Genomic DNA, 15,708 nt, shown 5'->3' with positions numbered 1-15,708 from the left:
CTGGTCGTGTGGTGCCAGGACAACAACCTCTCCCTCAACGTGATCAAGACAAAGGAGATGATTGTGGACTACAGGAAAAAGAGGACCGAGCAGAGGGTAGTGCGAACGGCCCAGTACATCACTGGGGCCAAGCTTCCTGCCACCCAGGACCTCTATACCAGGCGGTGTCGGAGGAAGGCCCTAAAAATTGTCAAAGACTCCAGCCACCCTAATCATAGGCTGTTCTCACTGCTACCACACGGCAAGCGGTACCGGAGCACCATGTCTTGGTCCAAGAGGCTTCTAAACAACTTCTACCCCCAAGCCATAAGACTCCTGAACATCTAATTGAATGGCTACCCAGACCATTTGCATTGCTCTCCCCCCTCCCCCTTCCCCCTCTGTACACCGCTGCTACTCTCTGTTGCTATTATCTGTGCATAGTCACAATAACTCTACCTACATGTACATACTACCTCAACTAACTGGTGCCCCTGCACATTGACTCTGTATCAGTACCACCCTGTATATAGTTTCATTAATGCTATTTTACTGCTGCTCTTTAATTACTTGTTACTTTTATCTCTTATTCTTATCCATATTTTTAGTAAACTGCATTGTTGGTTGGGGCTCGTAAGTAAGCATTTCACTGTAAGGTTGTTGTATTCGGCGCATGTGACTAATAACATTTGATTTGAACAGCAGGAGGGGGCATCAGAGGATGCTTCAAAGACTGCCACTTGTTGGGCCCGAAGGCCTCAACACCTTTTATTTCACAGCTAGTGCTAATTGAATTTGTATCTGGTGTGTCCTTGCAAACCTGGGAGCCTTAACTCAGCAGTAAGTCCCCATAAAATAAAATATTTTTATTTATTTTTATTTCACCTTTATTTAACCAGGTAGGCAAGTTCTTTTCTCATTTTCATAATATCATTGTAATGTACTTTGTTTTTCTTTTTTTCTTCTTGGCTTTGAAAATAGCATCAGACCAAACACTAATCACCCCGTTCCAGGTTGGGTGGTGTCCTCAGGTCTTTGCTCTTGCTAACAAACAGCACCCTCCATATAGCTTGGAAAAAGAAAACCTATTGTAAAAAACACGGTTAAAAAAATGTGTGAGCTCACGTGCAGCTGTGTCGCTCTCAATGAGGGGGGGCGTGTCCTACTTCTATGTATGTACTGACATGTATGTGTAACTGACAGATGCACACACTACATGTTCATGTTTTTAAACTTATGTAAACTGTCTTTTTCCTTGTGTGTCAGACACCAGTGGAACTAGCCGTTGCCATTTGCATCGGTTCATGGGGATCCTAATAAATCAAATCCAAGCCCAACTGAAATCTTATCAGAAACATGGTAGGTCGATTTCACATGTTTCTATATTTCCTTACAACCGATCAAACGGACATTTTGCACAGAACATATTTTGGATTTTGCATTTTCTCCCTGGTCCCTCAACGAAAGAAGCAGAAATGCCGGTGAAAAATTCACCCATTGAAACATTCATTCAATAATTTATGACATTCTGTTGAGCAAGGGTTTATTTCATCTTCTTGGGCACCATATCAAAATCAAATGTTATAGGTCACATACACCCACAATAACATCTGCTAAAAATGTGTAACGAAATGATTGTAATATAATAACAGGAGACAAGCTACATGTATACAAGTATATGTTGACTAACAAATAGCCTACCAAAATGTCGGAAATGATAAGCAGAAACATATCTAAATTAGGCAACAACAAAAAAATCATGCGGCCTGTCAAAATATAGTTCCGACATATTTGACAGTAGCCTACATCGGATTTCCATATTTGCGGGTAAGGGTCGGGTGCAGGACTTAGATGTTCACTTTATCACGTTTAGTCGGGCGGTTATTAGCAATTGCGGGTGAACAAAAAACTGACCCGCACATGACGAGCGAGCTTACCGTTTTCATTTAACCACACCCTTTGAGCTATGACGCCAACCAATAACGTCGTTTCTCTTCTGTGTAAACGGAAGTGAACAGTGACCATTAACAATTTCCACATTTGCGTTTTTATTTTGAAGTTTATTGACACCATGGAAATCAAAATATGACAAATTTAACCGCACATCATCACATACTTCGCCCATATAGCCTTTAATTCTCGTTGGATATAGGACTTAGTTGATAGATGTTATCTACCTAGCTGCTAACAATGGCTAACTGTTTGGTTTTTCACACTCAAATAGCCTCCATTATGGAGGTGCTTGCGAATGCAGCCGTGGCAGACATTTGTAAACTCGTAGACGACGACTATGCAGTGTTTCGTTTGGAAATTTCTCAAAGCCAGAAAGAAAACAAGACATTGCGGAGGAAACTGCAGCTGCTGGAACTGAAGGTGGCACGGGAGCGCGTCCCCGCCAGTCATCCCAGTAGTGTCAAGATCCTCGACCGAAGCATAGCAAGAGGTACATTTCCTGGAAGGCAGAGGCTGCGCAGCCTGTCGATGTTTATAAGGTTTAGTGCCTGTCTCCCCGTCCCCCTCTGCACGTGTTCATATGTGTTCCCCAGAATTGGGTCTTGGTCAGTTTTTGAATAGTGTGCAGTAATTCCTCTAATTACTTATTTTGCGTAAAGACACATCATATTCTAACCAGATTATTGATTAACTGCATTTCCTATTATTTACTCAATGAAAACAATGTGATAGATGGAACACAATACATATGAATAATAGTATATTAAGAAGTTATGATAAGTGTTACCTTATATCCTTTCCAAATCGTGTCAAAACTGCCAATAGTTTAAAATATACCACTGAGCATTGACAATAGCTAACCATCCACCTCTTCTCCCCCAATCACTCTCTCGGGTGAAGGACATCTCACTGGAGGCCACAGGAGGGTTGTGAAGCCAGCAGGACACAATACATGGAGAGATGACCAACCAATCACTGTTGATGAGAGTGGAACCTCAACCCAGCACGTCATCATGATAGAGGTCAGCTATTCATTTGTACATCCTTATTTATCTGCCATAGGGGAGCTTGTGAGACTTCCCTATGACATTGTTATTGAATTCTTAAGGGTCAGTTGCAAACTGCTCGCCCACAGGACGCCATACACATGGTCTGCGGTTGTGAGGCTGGTTGGACGTACTGCCAAATTCTCTAAAACAACATTGGAGGTGGCTTATAGTAGAGAAATGAACACTAAATTATCTGGCAACAACTCTGGTGGACATTCCTGTAGTCAGTATACTAGTTGCATGCTCCCTCAAACATCTGTGGCATTCTGTTGTGTGACAAAACTGCACATTTTAGAGTGTCCTTTTTATTGTCCCCGGCACAAGGTGAACCTGTGCAATGACACCTGTCATGTGGATGGATTATTTTGGCAAAGCAGAAATGCTCACTAAGAGAGATGTAAACACATTTGTGCACCACATTTGAGAGAAATACGTTTTTTGTGCGTATGGAAAATGTCTGGGATCTTTTATTTCAGCTCATGAAACATTGGTCCAACTCTTTACATGTTGCTTTTATATTTTTGTACAGTGTAGCTAAAATTGTCCGTGATGAGATTCTAAATCACAACCTTTGGTTTGTTTTTGTATTAAGTAACCATCTGTCTTAAGTACACTCAAAACAACCTAATTATTATAAATTCTATTCAGTCAATTAAGTCACATGTAGCAAATAAGTCAATATTTGTTAACCAAATTTGACACTCATTGAATTCCATATAAAAACTACACACTTAGTGAGCAAAAAACAAAACAAATGCCACCTTCTGGAGAAGACAGATTTTGGGCCGAGTTCTCCCTTTTAGAAATCTCTCTAATTGTATACGCGTTATGTTTGCAGTTTGTAAGTGTGGGATATATGAGTATAGAATAGTTTATTTTGATATTCGTACAGACAAACTTTTATCAACAATACAAGGTATTTGGACACTACCATGTTAATCTGAGCCTTGCTGTTGGAAAACCACTACAGAGCCTGACGTTTGGCTTTAGAAGATGCACCTCCAGACTTCACTCCTCGACTTCCGTCTAGTGGGTTGCTTACCACTCAAACAATCCCATTGTTGTACTTTCTTGTTCCTTGTTTTGTAGGTTAATAATTTGCATCGTAAAATTCATAAAACACGGTCATATAAGACATATCAAAATGTATGTGTTTCCGATTGAATTTACCCAACATATACCGGTTTTCATCTTATTTGACAGCCAAGGAGAAGCTCAAAGCCGAAACGTTAGAACTGTTTAATTAGAACTACAACTCCCACCAGCTGAACAAGTCTTTGTCTTTCGACAGTTTGTCGGTCTACAAAAAACATGTATTTTTAGCCTTTATAAAAAAAGTACTGTCTGGCAACGTTCAGACAAAAGCTCCAGTGTAATCTAATATAAAACGCAGAACGGACGGTCACTATCAGGTTTTTATTGTCCCGTGAGGCTGCTGAGTTGTAGTTCAAATTAGACTTTAACTTTCACCAATGTGTCTTACTTCTTAAGAGTCAAATGTTTTCAGGTATCTTATATGACTGCGTTGTGAATTTGATGATATAAGGTTGAAGCCCATGCAAGAACCATATGGGACTGGAAACAGGAAGTAGGCAGGACTTTCATAATAACCTCCTCTTTTGTGTCAGTCTGCAGATGCAGAAGCTTCAGGTCCTGGGGTTAAGCAGGAGAGGTCTGAAGGAGAGGATGACCCACAGCACAGTAGAGACATCCAGACTGGAGCGCCTCCTGTAGCCACGGAGGACCCCACCACTGCCCCAGCACAGCCCAGGAGCCGACACAGCATCACGGAGGTCAGTGGAAAGCCGAACACCGTCCTCAAGTCAGAGACCGATACAAAGACTTTAACGGTGCTGGAGCGACTGGGCTGTACTCCTGCTCCCCGCTCAGAGTATTTACTTCGCGGTAACCTGAGCCCGAGGACGGTTCTGTCCCATCGGGACTCAGGTGACACGCTACAGACTGGCAATGATCTGTCCTGTTCATATGCTACAGAGACAGAGATGATACCTGGTGACATGCCTGTGGGCTTTGATACACAGACTAATTCAATGAGAGGGGACTGGAACCGGTACAGTAGTAGTGTATACTCTGAAGGGTGCCAAGATAAGAAAGGGGCGGGTCTGGTCGAAGATGAGGTGACTGTGAAAGTGGAGGGTGACACTCCTCTGATATGGAATCCAGACGAAACTCACTTAGGAGAACAACACTCGCAGGGCAACAACATTGACTTCTTAGATTACAGGAAAAGCTTAGAGACAAATCTAAATGTCGCGACCCACTCCCCTTTACACGTGTTCAGGGAATGCGACCCAGTGTCCATGTCGATGGGGCCTTCTGATTCACACGGCCACGTCCTTTTTGATCAGGTATTGAACTCAAACGACAGGGTTAGAGCCCAGGTACAGGGAGGGGGAGCAACATCAGGCAATAGTAAAGACAAACCGTTCCTCTGCATGTTCTGTAACAAAGGCTTCAGCTGCCTCCAGAAGGTGGAGATTCACCAGAGGGTCCACACAGGGGAGAAACCCTTCAACTGTACCCAGTGTCATATGCGCTTCGCTGAGGCTGGCAACCTGAAGAGACACCAGAGGGTCCACACAGGGGAGAAACCGTTCGTCTGCCACCTTTGCCAGGCCAGTTTCTCCCACTCGTTCAACCTGAAAAGGCATCAGAGGGTCCACACAGGGGAGAACTCTACAGCGGCCCCCAGTGTGAGAAGAGATTCTCCCACCAGCACCAGCAGAAAATGCACCTGAAGGTCCACACGGGGGAAAGAGTTTCTCGGAGAGGAGCTACCTCAGGATACACCTGCAGAACAACCACTCAACTGGATAGCTGCTGACATTTAGATCAAACCCTGCATGAAAGACAAAGTTGAATTTTCATTGGTGTCAGCAGAAAATATCCACAGATGCATCTGGAATAACGAGAGTGACAGATTTCAATATTTCTGGGTAGAATATTGCATCCAGACATTGTGTGATATATATGCGTGGGGAGAACAAGTATTTGATACACTGCCGATGTTGCAAGTTTTCCTACTTACAAAGCATGTAGAGGTCTGTCATTTTTATCATATCATCACTTCAACTGTGAGAGGCGGAATCTAAAATCAAAAACCCAGAAAATCACATTGTATGATTTTTAAGTAATGAATTTGCATTTTATTGTATCAAATACTTATGTCATGCATCAGAAAAGCAGAACTTAATATCTGGTACAGAAACCTTTGTTTGCAATTACAGAGATCATACATTTCCTGTAGTTCTTGACCAGGTTTGCACACACTGCAGCAGGGATTTTGTCCCACTCCTCCATACAGACCTTCTCCAGATCCTTCAGGTTTTGGGGCTGTCGCTGGGCAATACGGACTTTCAGCTCCCTCCAAAGATTTTCTATTGGGTTCAGGTCTGGAGACTGGCTGGGCCACTCCAGGACCTTGAGATGCTTCTTACGGAGCCACTCCTTAGTTGCCCTGGCTGTATGTTTTGGGTCGTTGTCATGCTGGATTACCCAGCCACGACCCATCTTCAATGCTTCACGGTTGGGATGGTGTTCTTGGTGTTGTACTCATCCTTCTTCTTCCTCCAAACACGGCGAGTGGAGGTTAGACCAAAAAGCTCTATTTTTGTCTCATCAGACAACATGGCCTTCTCCCATTCCTCCTCTGGATCATCCAGAGGGTCATTGGCAAACTTCAGATGGGCCTGGACATGCGCTGGCTTGAGCAGGGGGACATTGTGTGCGCTGCAGGATTTTAATCCATGACGGCGTAGTGTGTTACTAATGCTTTTCTTTGAGACTGTGGTCCCAGCTCTCTTCAGGTCATTGACCAGGTCCTGCCGTGTAGTTCTGAGCTGATCCCTCACCTTCCTCATGATCATTGATGCCCCACGAGGTGAGATCTTGCCTATTGTCCTGTAGCCCATTCCAGCCTTGTGCAGGTCTACAATTTTATCCCTGATGTTCTTACATAGCTCTCTGGTCTTGGCCATTGTGGAGAGGTTGGAGTGTGTTTTGATTGAGTGTGTGGAGAGGTGTATTTTATACAGGTAACGAGTTCAAACAGGTGTAGTTAATACAGGTAATGAGTGGAGAACAGGAGGGCTTCTTAAAGAAAAACTAACAGGTCTGTGAGAACCGAAATACTTACTGGTTGGTAGGTGATCAAATACTTATGCCATGCAATAAAATGCAAATTAATGACTTAAAAATCATACAATGTGATTTTCTGTTTTTTTTGTTTTAGATTCCGTCTCTCACAGTTGAAGTGTACCTATGATAAAAATGACAGACCTCTACATGCTTTGTAAGTAGAAAAACCTGCAAAATCGGCAGTGTATAAAATACTTGTTCTCCCCACTTTGTGTGTGTGTGTGTGTGTGTGTGTGTGTGTGTGTGTGTATTACATATGTGTTACATACACTTAGGTTGGAGTCATTTAAAACTTGTTTTTCAACCACTTCACAAATTTGTTGTTAACAAACTATAGTTTTGGCAAGTCGGTTAGAACATCTAGTTTTTCCAACAATTGTTTATAGACACATTATTTTACTTAATTCACTGTATCACAATTCCAGTGGGTCAGACGTTTACATGCACTAAGTTGACTGTGCCTCTAAACAGCTAGGAAAATTACAGAAAATTATCTCATGGCCTGAGAAGCTTTTGTTAGGCTAATTGACATAATTTGAATCAATTGCAGGTGTACCTGTGGATGTATTTCAAGGCCTACCTTCAAACTCAGTGGCTCTTTCATGGGAAAATCAAAAAGAAATCAGCCAAGACCTCAGGAAAAAAAATTGTAGACCTCCACAAGTCTGGTTCATCCTTGGGAGCAATTTCCAAATGCCTGAAGGTACCAGGTTCATCTGTACAAACAATAGTACGCAAGTATAAACACCATGGGACCAAGCAGCCATCATACTGCTCAGGAAGGAGACGCGTTCTGTCTCCTAAAAGTGCAAATCAATCGCAGAACAATAGCAAAGGACCTTGTGAAGATGCTGGAGGAAACGGGTACAAAAGTATCTATATCCAGAGTAAAAGGAGTCCTATATCAACATAGCCTGAAAGGCCGCTCGGCAAGGAAGAAGCCACAAACCTGACTCAGTTATACCAGCTCTGTCAAGAGGAATAGGCCTCAATTCACCCAACTTATTGTGGGAAGCTTGTGGAAGGCTACCCAAAATGTTTGACCCAAGATAAACAATTTAAAGGCAATGCTACCAAATACTAATTAAGTGTATGTAAACTTCTGACCCACTGGGAATGTGATGAAAGAAATAAAAGCTGAAATAAATCATTCTCTCTAGTATTATTCTGACATTTCACATTCTTAAAATAAAGTGGTGATCCTAACTGACCTAAGACAATGAATTTTGTACTAGGATTAAATGTCAGGAATTGTGAAAAACAGAGTTTAAATGTATTTGGCTCAGGTGTATGTAAACTTCAGACTTCAACTGTATATATACTAAGTGTACAAAACATTAGAATCACCTGCTCTTTCCATGACATAGACTGACCAGGTGAAAGCTACGATCCCTTGTTAATATAATTTGTTAAATCCACTTCAATCAGTGTATATGACGGGGAGGAGACAGGTTAAAGAAGGATTTTTAAGCCTTGAGACAATTGAGACATGGATTGTGTATGTGTGCCATTCAGAGGGTGAATGGGCAAGACAATAGATTTAAATGCCTTTGAACGGGGTATGGTAGTAGGTGCCAGGCGCACAGGTTTGAGTGTGTCAAGAACTGCAACACTGCTGGGGTTTTTATGCTCATGTATCAAGAATGGTCCACCACCCAAAGGACATCCAGCCAACTTGACACAACTTTTGGGAAGCCTTGGGGTCAACATGGACCAGTATCCCTGTGGCACTCTTTCAACACCTTGTGGAGTCCATGCCCTGACAGATTGAGGCTGTTCCAGTTTAAGTTGTATTTTTTGTTGTTGACACATGTATGTGTGGTTTTCATGTGGTGTATTTTAAAACTTTGTTTAATAAATACAAAATGGGAGTATTCATTCTAAGACTTTCATTGATACTCTCTTTAGTATACATCACATCTGATCTCACCCTATTTTGCAAACACCCAACAGCGCTTTATAACTAATATACACATCAAAATAGTTTAGTCAGGTTTGTCTGACTTTTGACTTATCATAGCTGACTTATATTTATCCACAGCATCATATTTATGTCCACCATGATGGGTTTAACAACAATGAAATCATTCTGTAACTACAGTATAGGAATCAAATGTAGTGTGGATGGGTAAACACTATGTTTAAAGTGTGTTTATCTGTGTACGTACCTGAGGGAGTGTATGTCTGTATCACCTGTCTCTTCCAGGAGGGACTAGAGGTGCTGCTGGTAAAGGAGGAGGCTCTGGGGAACCCTGAGGGGACCATGGTCATGGCGGACAACCAGACTACACCTCCTCCTGAACTCACAGAGGAACCAGCTGAGCAGCACAGGACCACACACAGTCTCACTGAGGTGAGCCCACTGTGAACTACTGTCTGAATGGTATTAGGTCAGGGCCTGTATCCACAGAGCCTCTCCATAGCAGGGTGCTCATATCAGATTTCTTGATCCAACATCCTCTCACTCTGTATCTCTTACAGTCAGTAGACATGGAGGATGGGAAGCCTGATCTGCTGCTGGTCAAAGAGGAGACAATAGAAAACGGACCAGAGAGCATTGACCTGCTGAGTGGACTAAAGATGGGGGAGCAAGGTAAGAGAGACCTACATATAGCACATTGTCTTCCGACAGGTGGTGTCACTCCTACAAGGCTCTAGCTCCTCATCTTTTTTTTCACCTTTATTTAACCAGGTAGGCTAGTTGAGAAAAAGTTCTCATTTGCAACTGCGACCTGGCCAAGATAAAGCATAGCAGTGTAAACAGACAACACAGAGTTACACATGGAGTTAACAATTAACAAGTCAATAACACAGTAGAAAAAAAAGGGAGTCTATATACATTGTGTGCAAAAGGCATGATGACGTAGGCGTATAATTACAATTTTGCAGATTAGCACTGGGGTGATAAATGATCAGATGGTCATGTACAGGTAGAGATATTGGTGTGCAAAAGAGCAGAAAAGTAAATAAATAAATACAGTATGGGGATGAGGTAGGTAAAATTGGGTGGGCTATTTACCGATAGGCTATGTACAGCTGCAGCAATCGGTTAGCTACACAGATAGCAGATGTTTGAAGTTGGTGAGAGAGATAAAAGTCTCCAACTTCAGCGATTTTTGCAATTCGTTCCAGTCACAGGCAGCAGAGAACTGGAACGAAAGGCGGCCAAATGAGGTGTTGGCTTTAGGGATGATCAGTGAGATACACCTGCTGGAGCGCGTGCTACGGGTGGGTGTTGCCATCGTGACCAGTGAACTGAGATAAGGCGGAGCTTTACCTAGCATGGACTTGTAGATGACCTGGAGCCAGTGGGTCTGGCGACGAATATGTAGCGAGGGCCAGCCGACTAGAGCATACAGGTCGCAGTGGTGGGTGGTATACGGTGCTTTAGTGACAAAACGGATGGCACTGTGATAAACTGCATCCAGTTTGCTGTTGGAAGCAATTTTGTAGATGACATCGCCAAAGTCGAGGATCGGTAGGATAGTCAGTTTTACTAGGGTAAGTTTGGCGGCGTGAGTGAAGGAGGCTTTGTTGCGGAATAGAAAGCCGACTCTAGATTTGATTTTCGATTGGAGATGTTTGATATGAGTCTGGAAGGAGAGTTTACAGTCTAGCCAGACACCTAGGTACTTACAGATGTCCACATATTCAAGGTCGGAACCATCCAGGGTGGTGATGCTAGTCAGGCGTGCGGGTGCAGGCAGCGAACGGTTGAAAAGCATGCATTTGGTTTTACTAGCGTTTAAGAGCAGTTGGAGGCCACGGAAGGAGTGTTGTATGGCATTGAAGCTTGTTTGGAGGTTAGATAGCACAGTGTCCAAGGACTGGCCGGAAGTATATAGAATGGTGTCGTCTGCATAGAGGTGGATCGGGGAATCGCCCGCAGCAAGAGCAACATCATTGATATATACAGAGAAAAGAGTCGGCCCGAGAATTGAACCCTGTGGCACCCCCATAGAGACTGCCAGAGGACCGGACAGCATGCCCTCCGATTTGACACATTGAACTCTGTCTGCAAAGTAGTTGGTGAACTAGGCAAGGCAGTCATCAGAAAACCCGAGGCTACTGAGTCTGCCAATAAGAATATGGTGATTGACAGAGTCGAAAGCCTTGGCAAGGTCGATGAAGACGGCTGCACAATACTGTCTTTTATCGATGGCGGTTATGATATCGTTTAGTACCTTGAGCGTGGCTGAGGTGCACCCGTGACCGGCTCGGAAACCAGATTGCACAGCGGAGAAGGTACGGTGGGATTCGAGATGGTCAGTGACCTGTTTGTTGACTTGGCTTTCGAAGACCTTAGATAGGCAGGGCAGGATGGATATAGGTCTGTAACAGTTTGGGTCCAGGGTGTCTCCCCCTTTGAAGAGGGGGATGACTGCGGCAGCTTTCCAATCCTTTGGGATCTCAGACGATATGAAAGAGAGGTTGAACAGGCTGGTAATAGGGGTTGCGACAATGGCGGCGGATAGTTTCAGAAATAGAGGGTCCAGATTGTCAAGCCCAGCTGATTTGTACGGGTCCAGGTTTTGCAGCTCTTTCAGAACATCTGCTATCTGGATTTGGGTAAAGGAGAACCTGGAGAGGCTTGGGCGAGTAGCTGCGGGGGGGCGGAGCGTTTGGCCGAGGTTGGAGTAGCCAGGCGGAAGGCATTGTACTGGTTTCAATCCAAGTACCAATCCCATTTAGAAAACTCCAGAAGGTACTCTGGTCAATTGACAGGAAAATAGAGCTCTTTGGCCATGCACACCAGTGGTGGGTTTGGTGTCGAAAAACGGAAGCATATGGTGGTGGATCTTTGACGTTATGGGGGTATTTAGCTTCCTTTGGTCCTGGGGCCCTTGTTAAGGTCAACGGCATCATGAACTTTACCCAGTACCAGGACATTTTAGCCAAAAACCTGGTTGCCTCTGCCAGGAAGGTGAAACTAGTCCGCAAGTGGATCTTCCAGCAAGACAGTAACCCCAAGCACACATCAACATCCACAAAGAAATGGTTAATTGACCGCAAAAATCAACATTTTGCAAAGGCCATTTCAGTCTCCGGACATCGACCCCATTGAAAACCTGTGGTTTGAAGAGGACAGTCCATAAGCACAAACAAAGGATATCAAGGATCTGGAAAGATTCTGTGTGGAGGAATGGTGTAAGTTCATGCCCAATGTGTTCTCCAATCTAATAAAACATTTTAGAAAACGTCTGTGTTGTTGTCCTCGAAAAGGGTGTGTGCTGGAGTATTGAAAACAGGGGTGCCAATAACTTTGACGCCTATCTTTGAGATGTATTTTTATTGTTTGTTAAACAAAATCTCTGACCAATTGTGTTATTATAAAATAATATAATTTGAGCATACAATATTTCTCAGCATTTGAATTATTTATTGTATACGGTCTTTTATGCTCATCTTTATCAAGGGAGTCAATAATTTGAGGTGACTGTACATATTAGAACATAACATTGGATATTCACCAATAACAATTTTTTCATTCAAGGTTCATAACCTTGGGGCGGCTGGGTAGCCTAGTGGTTAGAGCGTTGGACGAGTAACCGGAAGGTTGCGAGTTCAAACCCCCGAGCTGACAAGGTACAAATCTGTCGTTCTGCCCCTGAACAGGCAGTTAACCCACTGTTCCCAGGCCATCATTGAAAATAAGAATTTGTTCTTAACTGACTTGCCTGGTTAAATAAAGGTAAAATAAAAAATAAAATAAAATAAAAATAACAATATGTCCATTTACTATTTACTATTGGTAAATGACATCAGAAAAACAATAATATCTCAACGGACGTTTTGTTCATTATGTAGGCCGGTCAAAATGTTGGAAGTTCGACCAACAACCCTAGCAACGGAAGCTAGAACTCATTGAATCCCATTGTGATGCTGGGGGATACATGACATGTTCACCCATACAATTATTTTTTCTTTCATGGTTTTAATAAAATATGTCAATTCAATGATGGTTTACAGCAGGAATACAATAGTCCACGCCCCATGTCTCTACCATATATGGTTCAAATGTTAGACGATTTCCTCAGAGAATTTAGCATAATTAGAGTGAATAGAATGCCATCACGGCCATAGTCAAAAAGTGGTCACTGCTAATCGATATACCTCAATGTGAATAGTGATGTGCCTGGCTATTCTTTTTTTCTTCATTCATAAAATGAAATCAATACAACTTATGTTTACATACAAAAACACATTATAATGTATGAACTTCACCAGGTAATTGACTTAAAATCTCAACATGTAGAGTTCTCTGCCATGTTTTTTAAAGTATATTTTGTAACGTCTTCCTGCAGGTGGTTGGGTGGAGGCTAACAGAGGAGACTGGGTGGCCATCTTGGATTCCCAGACTCAGACGGGTGCAGCCAAGGGCCTGGGGGAAGGCATCACTGAGCAGGACAGGACCAGAGGCGACATAGTGGACGTCAGAGGCTGGGACAGCGACCTCAACTCTGGACTGGGGAACAACACTGTTGACCACAACCAGGAACAGACAGTGGAACACAAAACAACTTACGAATTTAGTCTCCATGACAACAGACTGGCTGAGACCAGGGTGAGGTGTAGATTTAGTCCACGGGGACAGAGAGGTGTCCATATGCAGCGCGAGAGAACAGAAACAGACTCTGTTAACGATGCTCCGTCCTGCTCCTATAGTTGTGATTCAGAGAGACTGATGGCGCCTCAGGTTAACTCCCTAACAGATGCTGCCTTCAGCCTGCCTTCTATAGGATCTATCAACTGGAACATGGACCCTGCAACAACACAGACACTCCCTGGCCTTCATCCTCCTCACACTCTCCTAATGTTAAACCAAACCTCAGACAATGCCAGTGCCTCAACACTAAATGACTACACAAGCCCATTGACAAATTACAGTATTAGGATTAATGCTGTCAGTCGATCTGGTGGCAAAGAGAAGCGCTTCCCGTGTTCGTTCTGTGGGAAAGCCTTCAGTTTCCCAAAACAGGTGCAGATCCACCAAAGGGTCCACACAGGGGTAAAACCCTTCAGCTGTACCCTGTGTCACATGTGCTTTGCTCAGACTGGTGACCTGAAGAGGCATCAGAGGGTCCACACAGGGGAGAAACCTTACAGCTGCCCCCAATGTGAGAAGAGGTTCTCCCGCAAGCACCAGCTGAATAGGCACCTGAAGGTTCACACGGGAGAGAGGCCGTTCGCCTGTACACACTGCAGGAAGAGGTTCTCAGAGAGGAGCTGCCTCAGGATACACCAGCAGAATGACCATTCCACTCTATAACATAGAAAGGAACCGTATCACTCAATACCTTCTGAGGTTTAGATTAAACCCAGCAGTAAAGAGAAAGAATAATTGTCATTGTTGTCAGCAGGAAAGATCCACAGATGCATTTAGAATATCGATAGTAACAGATATTCTTTGTTAGATTATTGCATCCAGACATTGTGTGATATACACTGAATGCACAAAACATTAAGAACACCTTCCTAATATTTAATTGCACCCCCCTTTTTGCCCTCAGAACAGCTTCAATTTGTCGGGGCATTGACTCTACAAGGTGTCGAAAGTGTTCCACAGGGATGCTGGCCCATATTGCCTCCGATGCTTCCCACAGTTATGTCAAATTGTCTCGATGTCCTTTGGCTGGTGGAACATTCTTGATACATATGGGAAACTATTGGGTGTGAAAAACCCAGGAGCATTGCAGTTCTTGACACAAACTGTTGCGCCTGGCACCTACTATGATACCCCATTCAAAGGCACTTAAATCTTTTGTCTTGCCCAGTCACCCTCTGAATGGCACACACACAATCCGTGTCTAAATTCTAAAAATCCTCCTTTAACCCATCTCCTCTCCTTCATCTACACGGATTGAAGTGGATTTAACAAGTGACAACAATAAGAAATCATATTTCTTCATGTCATGGAAAGAGCAGGTGTTCATAACGTTTTGTACCTTCACTGTATAAGGCATTTATACAATGAACAAAAATAAACGCTACATGCAACAATTTTAAAGATTTTACTGAGTCAATTGAAATAAATGAATTGGGCCCTATTGATATCACATGACTGGGCAGGGGTGCAGCCATGGGTGGGTCTTGGAGGGCATAGGCCCACCCACTTGGAAGCCAAGTTTTTTTGTTCAGTGTATTGATGATGTTCACAAATGCCTGCTTCCATTCAACTACTTAATTTTTTCCCCAAGACACTTTTAATGAGAAAATGTTTATCAAGTTCATGCATATTTTTAGTTGAGATGTGTATTTGTAGTTTTCATATGGTGTATTTAACACTGTTTATTAAACACAAAATGGGACTTTACATTCTAATACTTTCATTGAGAATCTCTTTAATATACATCACATCTGATCTCACCCTATTCTGCATACACCCAAAAGTGCTTTATAACCAATATACACTTACTAAATATACCTACACACTAACAAACACCTACTGTACACGTCAAAATAGTTTAGTCAGGTTTGTCTGACGTTTGACTCATCATAACTGACTCATATTTATCCACAACATAATTTATGCCCACCATGATGGGTTTCACAACAATGAAGTCATTCT

General features: G+C 43.0%; 1 protein-coding gene across 4 annotated transcripts; it reads left to right on the top strand.

Moving 5' to 3' along the window:
- Positions 1-1,979: 1,979 nt before the first annotated feature.
- LOC135507669 (zinc finger protein 624-like) lies at positions 1,980-15,443 on the top strand. 4 transcript variants are annotated; one of them, XM_064927263.1, is made up of 6 exons: positions 1,980-2,422; positions 2,833-2,954; positions 4,610-4,774; positions 9,346-9,492; positions 9,621-9,732; positions 13,445-15,443. In XM_064927263.1, exons 1-6 carry the CDS (start codon positions 2,170-2,172, stop codon positions 14,407-14,409), a joined length of 1,764 nt encoding a protein of 587 aa, XP_064783335.1. In that variant the 5' UTR covers positions 1,980-2,169; the 3' UTR covers positions 14,410-15,443. The 4 variants fall into 4 exon arrangements, 1 of the variants encoding a protein (XP_064783335.1); XR_010450689.1 differs by lacking the exons at positions 9,346-9,492; positions 9,621-9,732; positions 13,445-15,443 and adding exons at positions 7,234-7,293; positions 7,690-9,015 and having other exon boundaries at positions 4,610-6,882; XR_010450690.1 differs by lacking the exons at positions 9,621-9,732; positions 13,445-15,443 and having other exon boundaries at positions 4,610-7,293; positions 9,346-9,415.
- Positions 15,444-15,708: the final 265 nt, after the last annotated feature.

Source organism: Oncorhynchus masou, chromosome 21 (genome assembly GCF_036934945.1).
Source record: "Oncorhynchus masou masou isolate Uvic2021 chromosome 21, UVic_Omas_1.1, whole genome shotgun sequence".
Classification (NCBI taxonomy): Eukaryota; Metazoa; Chordata; class Actinopteri; order Salmoniformes; family Salmonidae; genus Oncorhynchus; species Oncorhynchus masou.
This window is presented reverse-complemented; position numbering and strand designations above follow the sequence as displayed.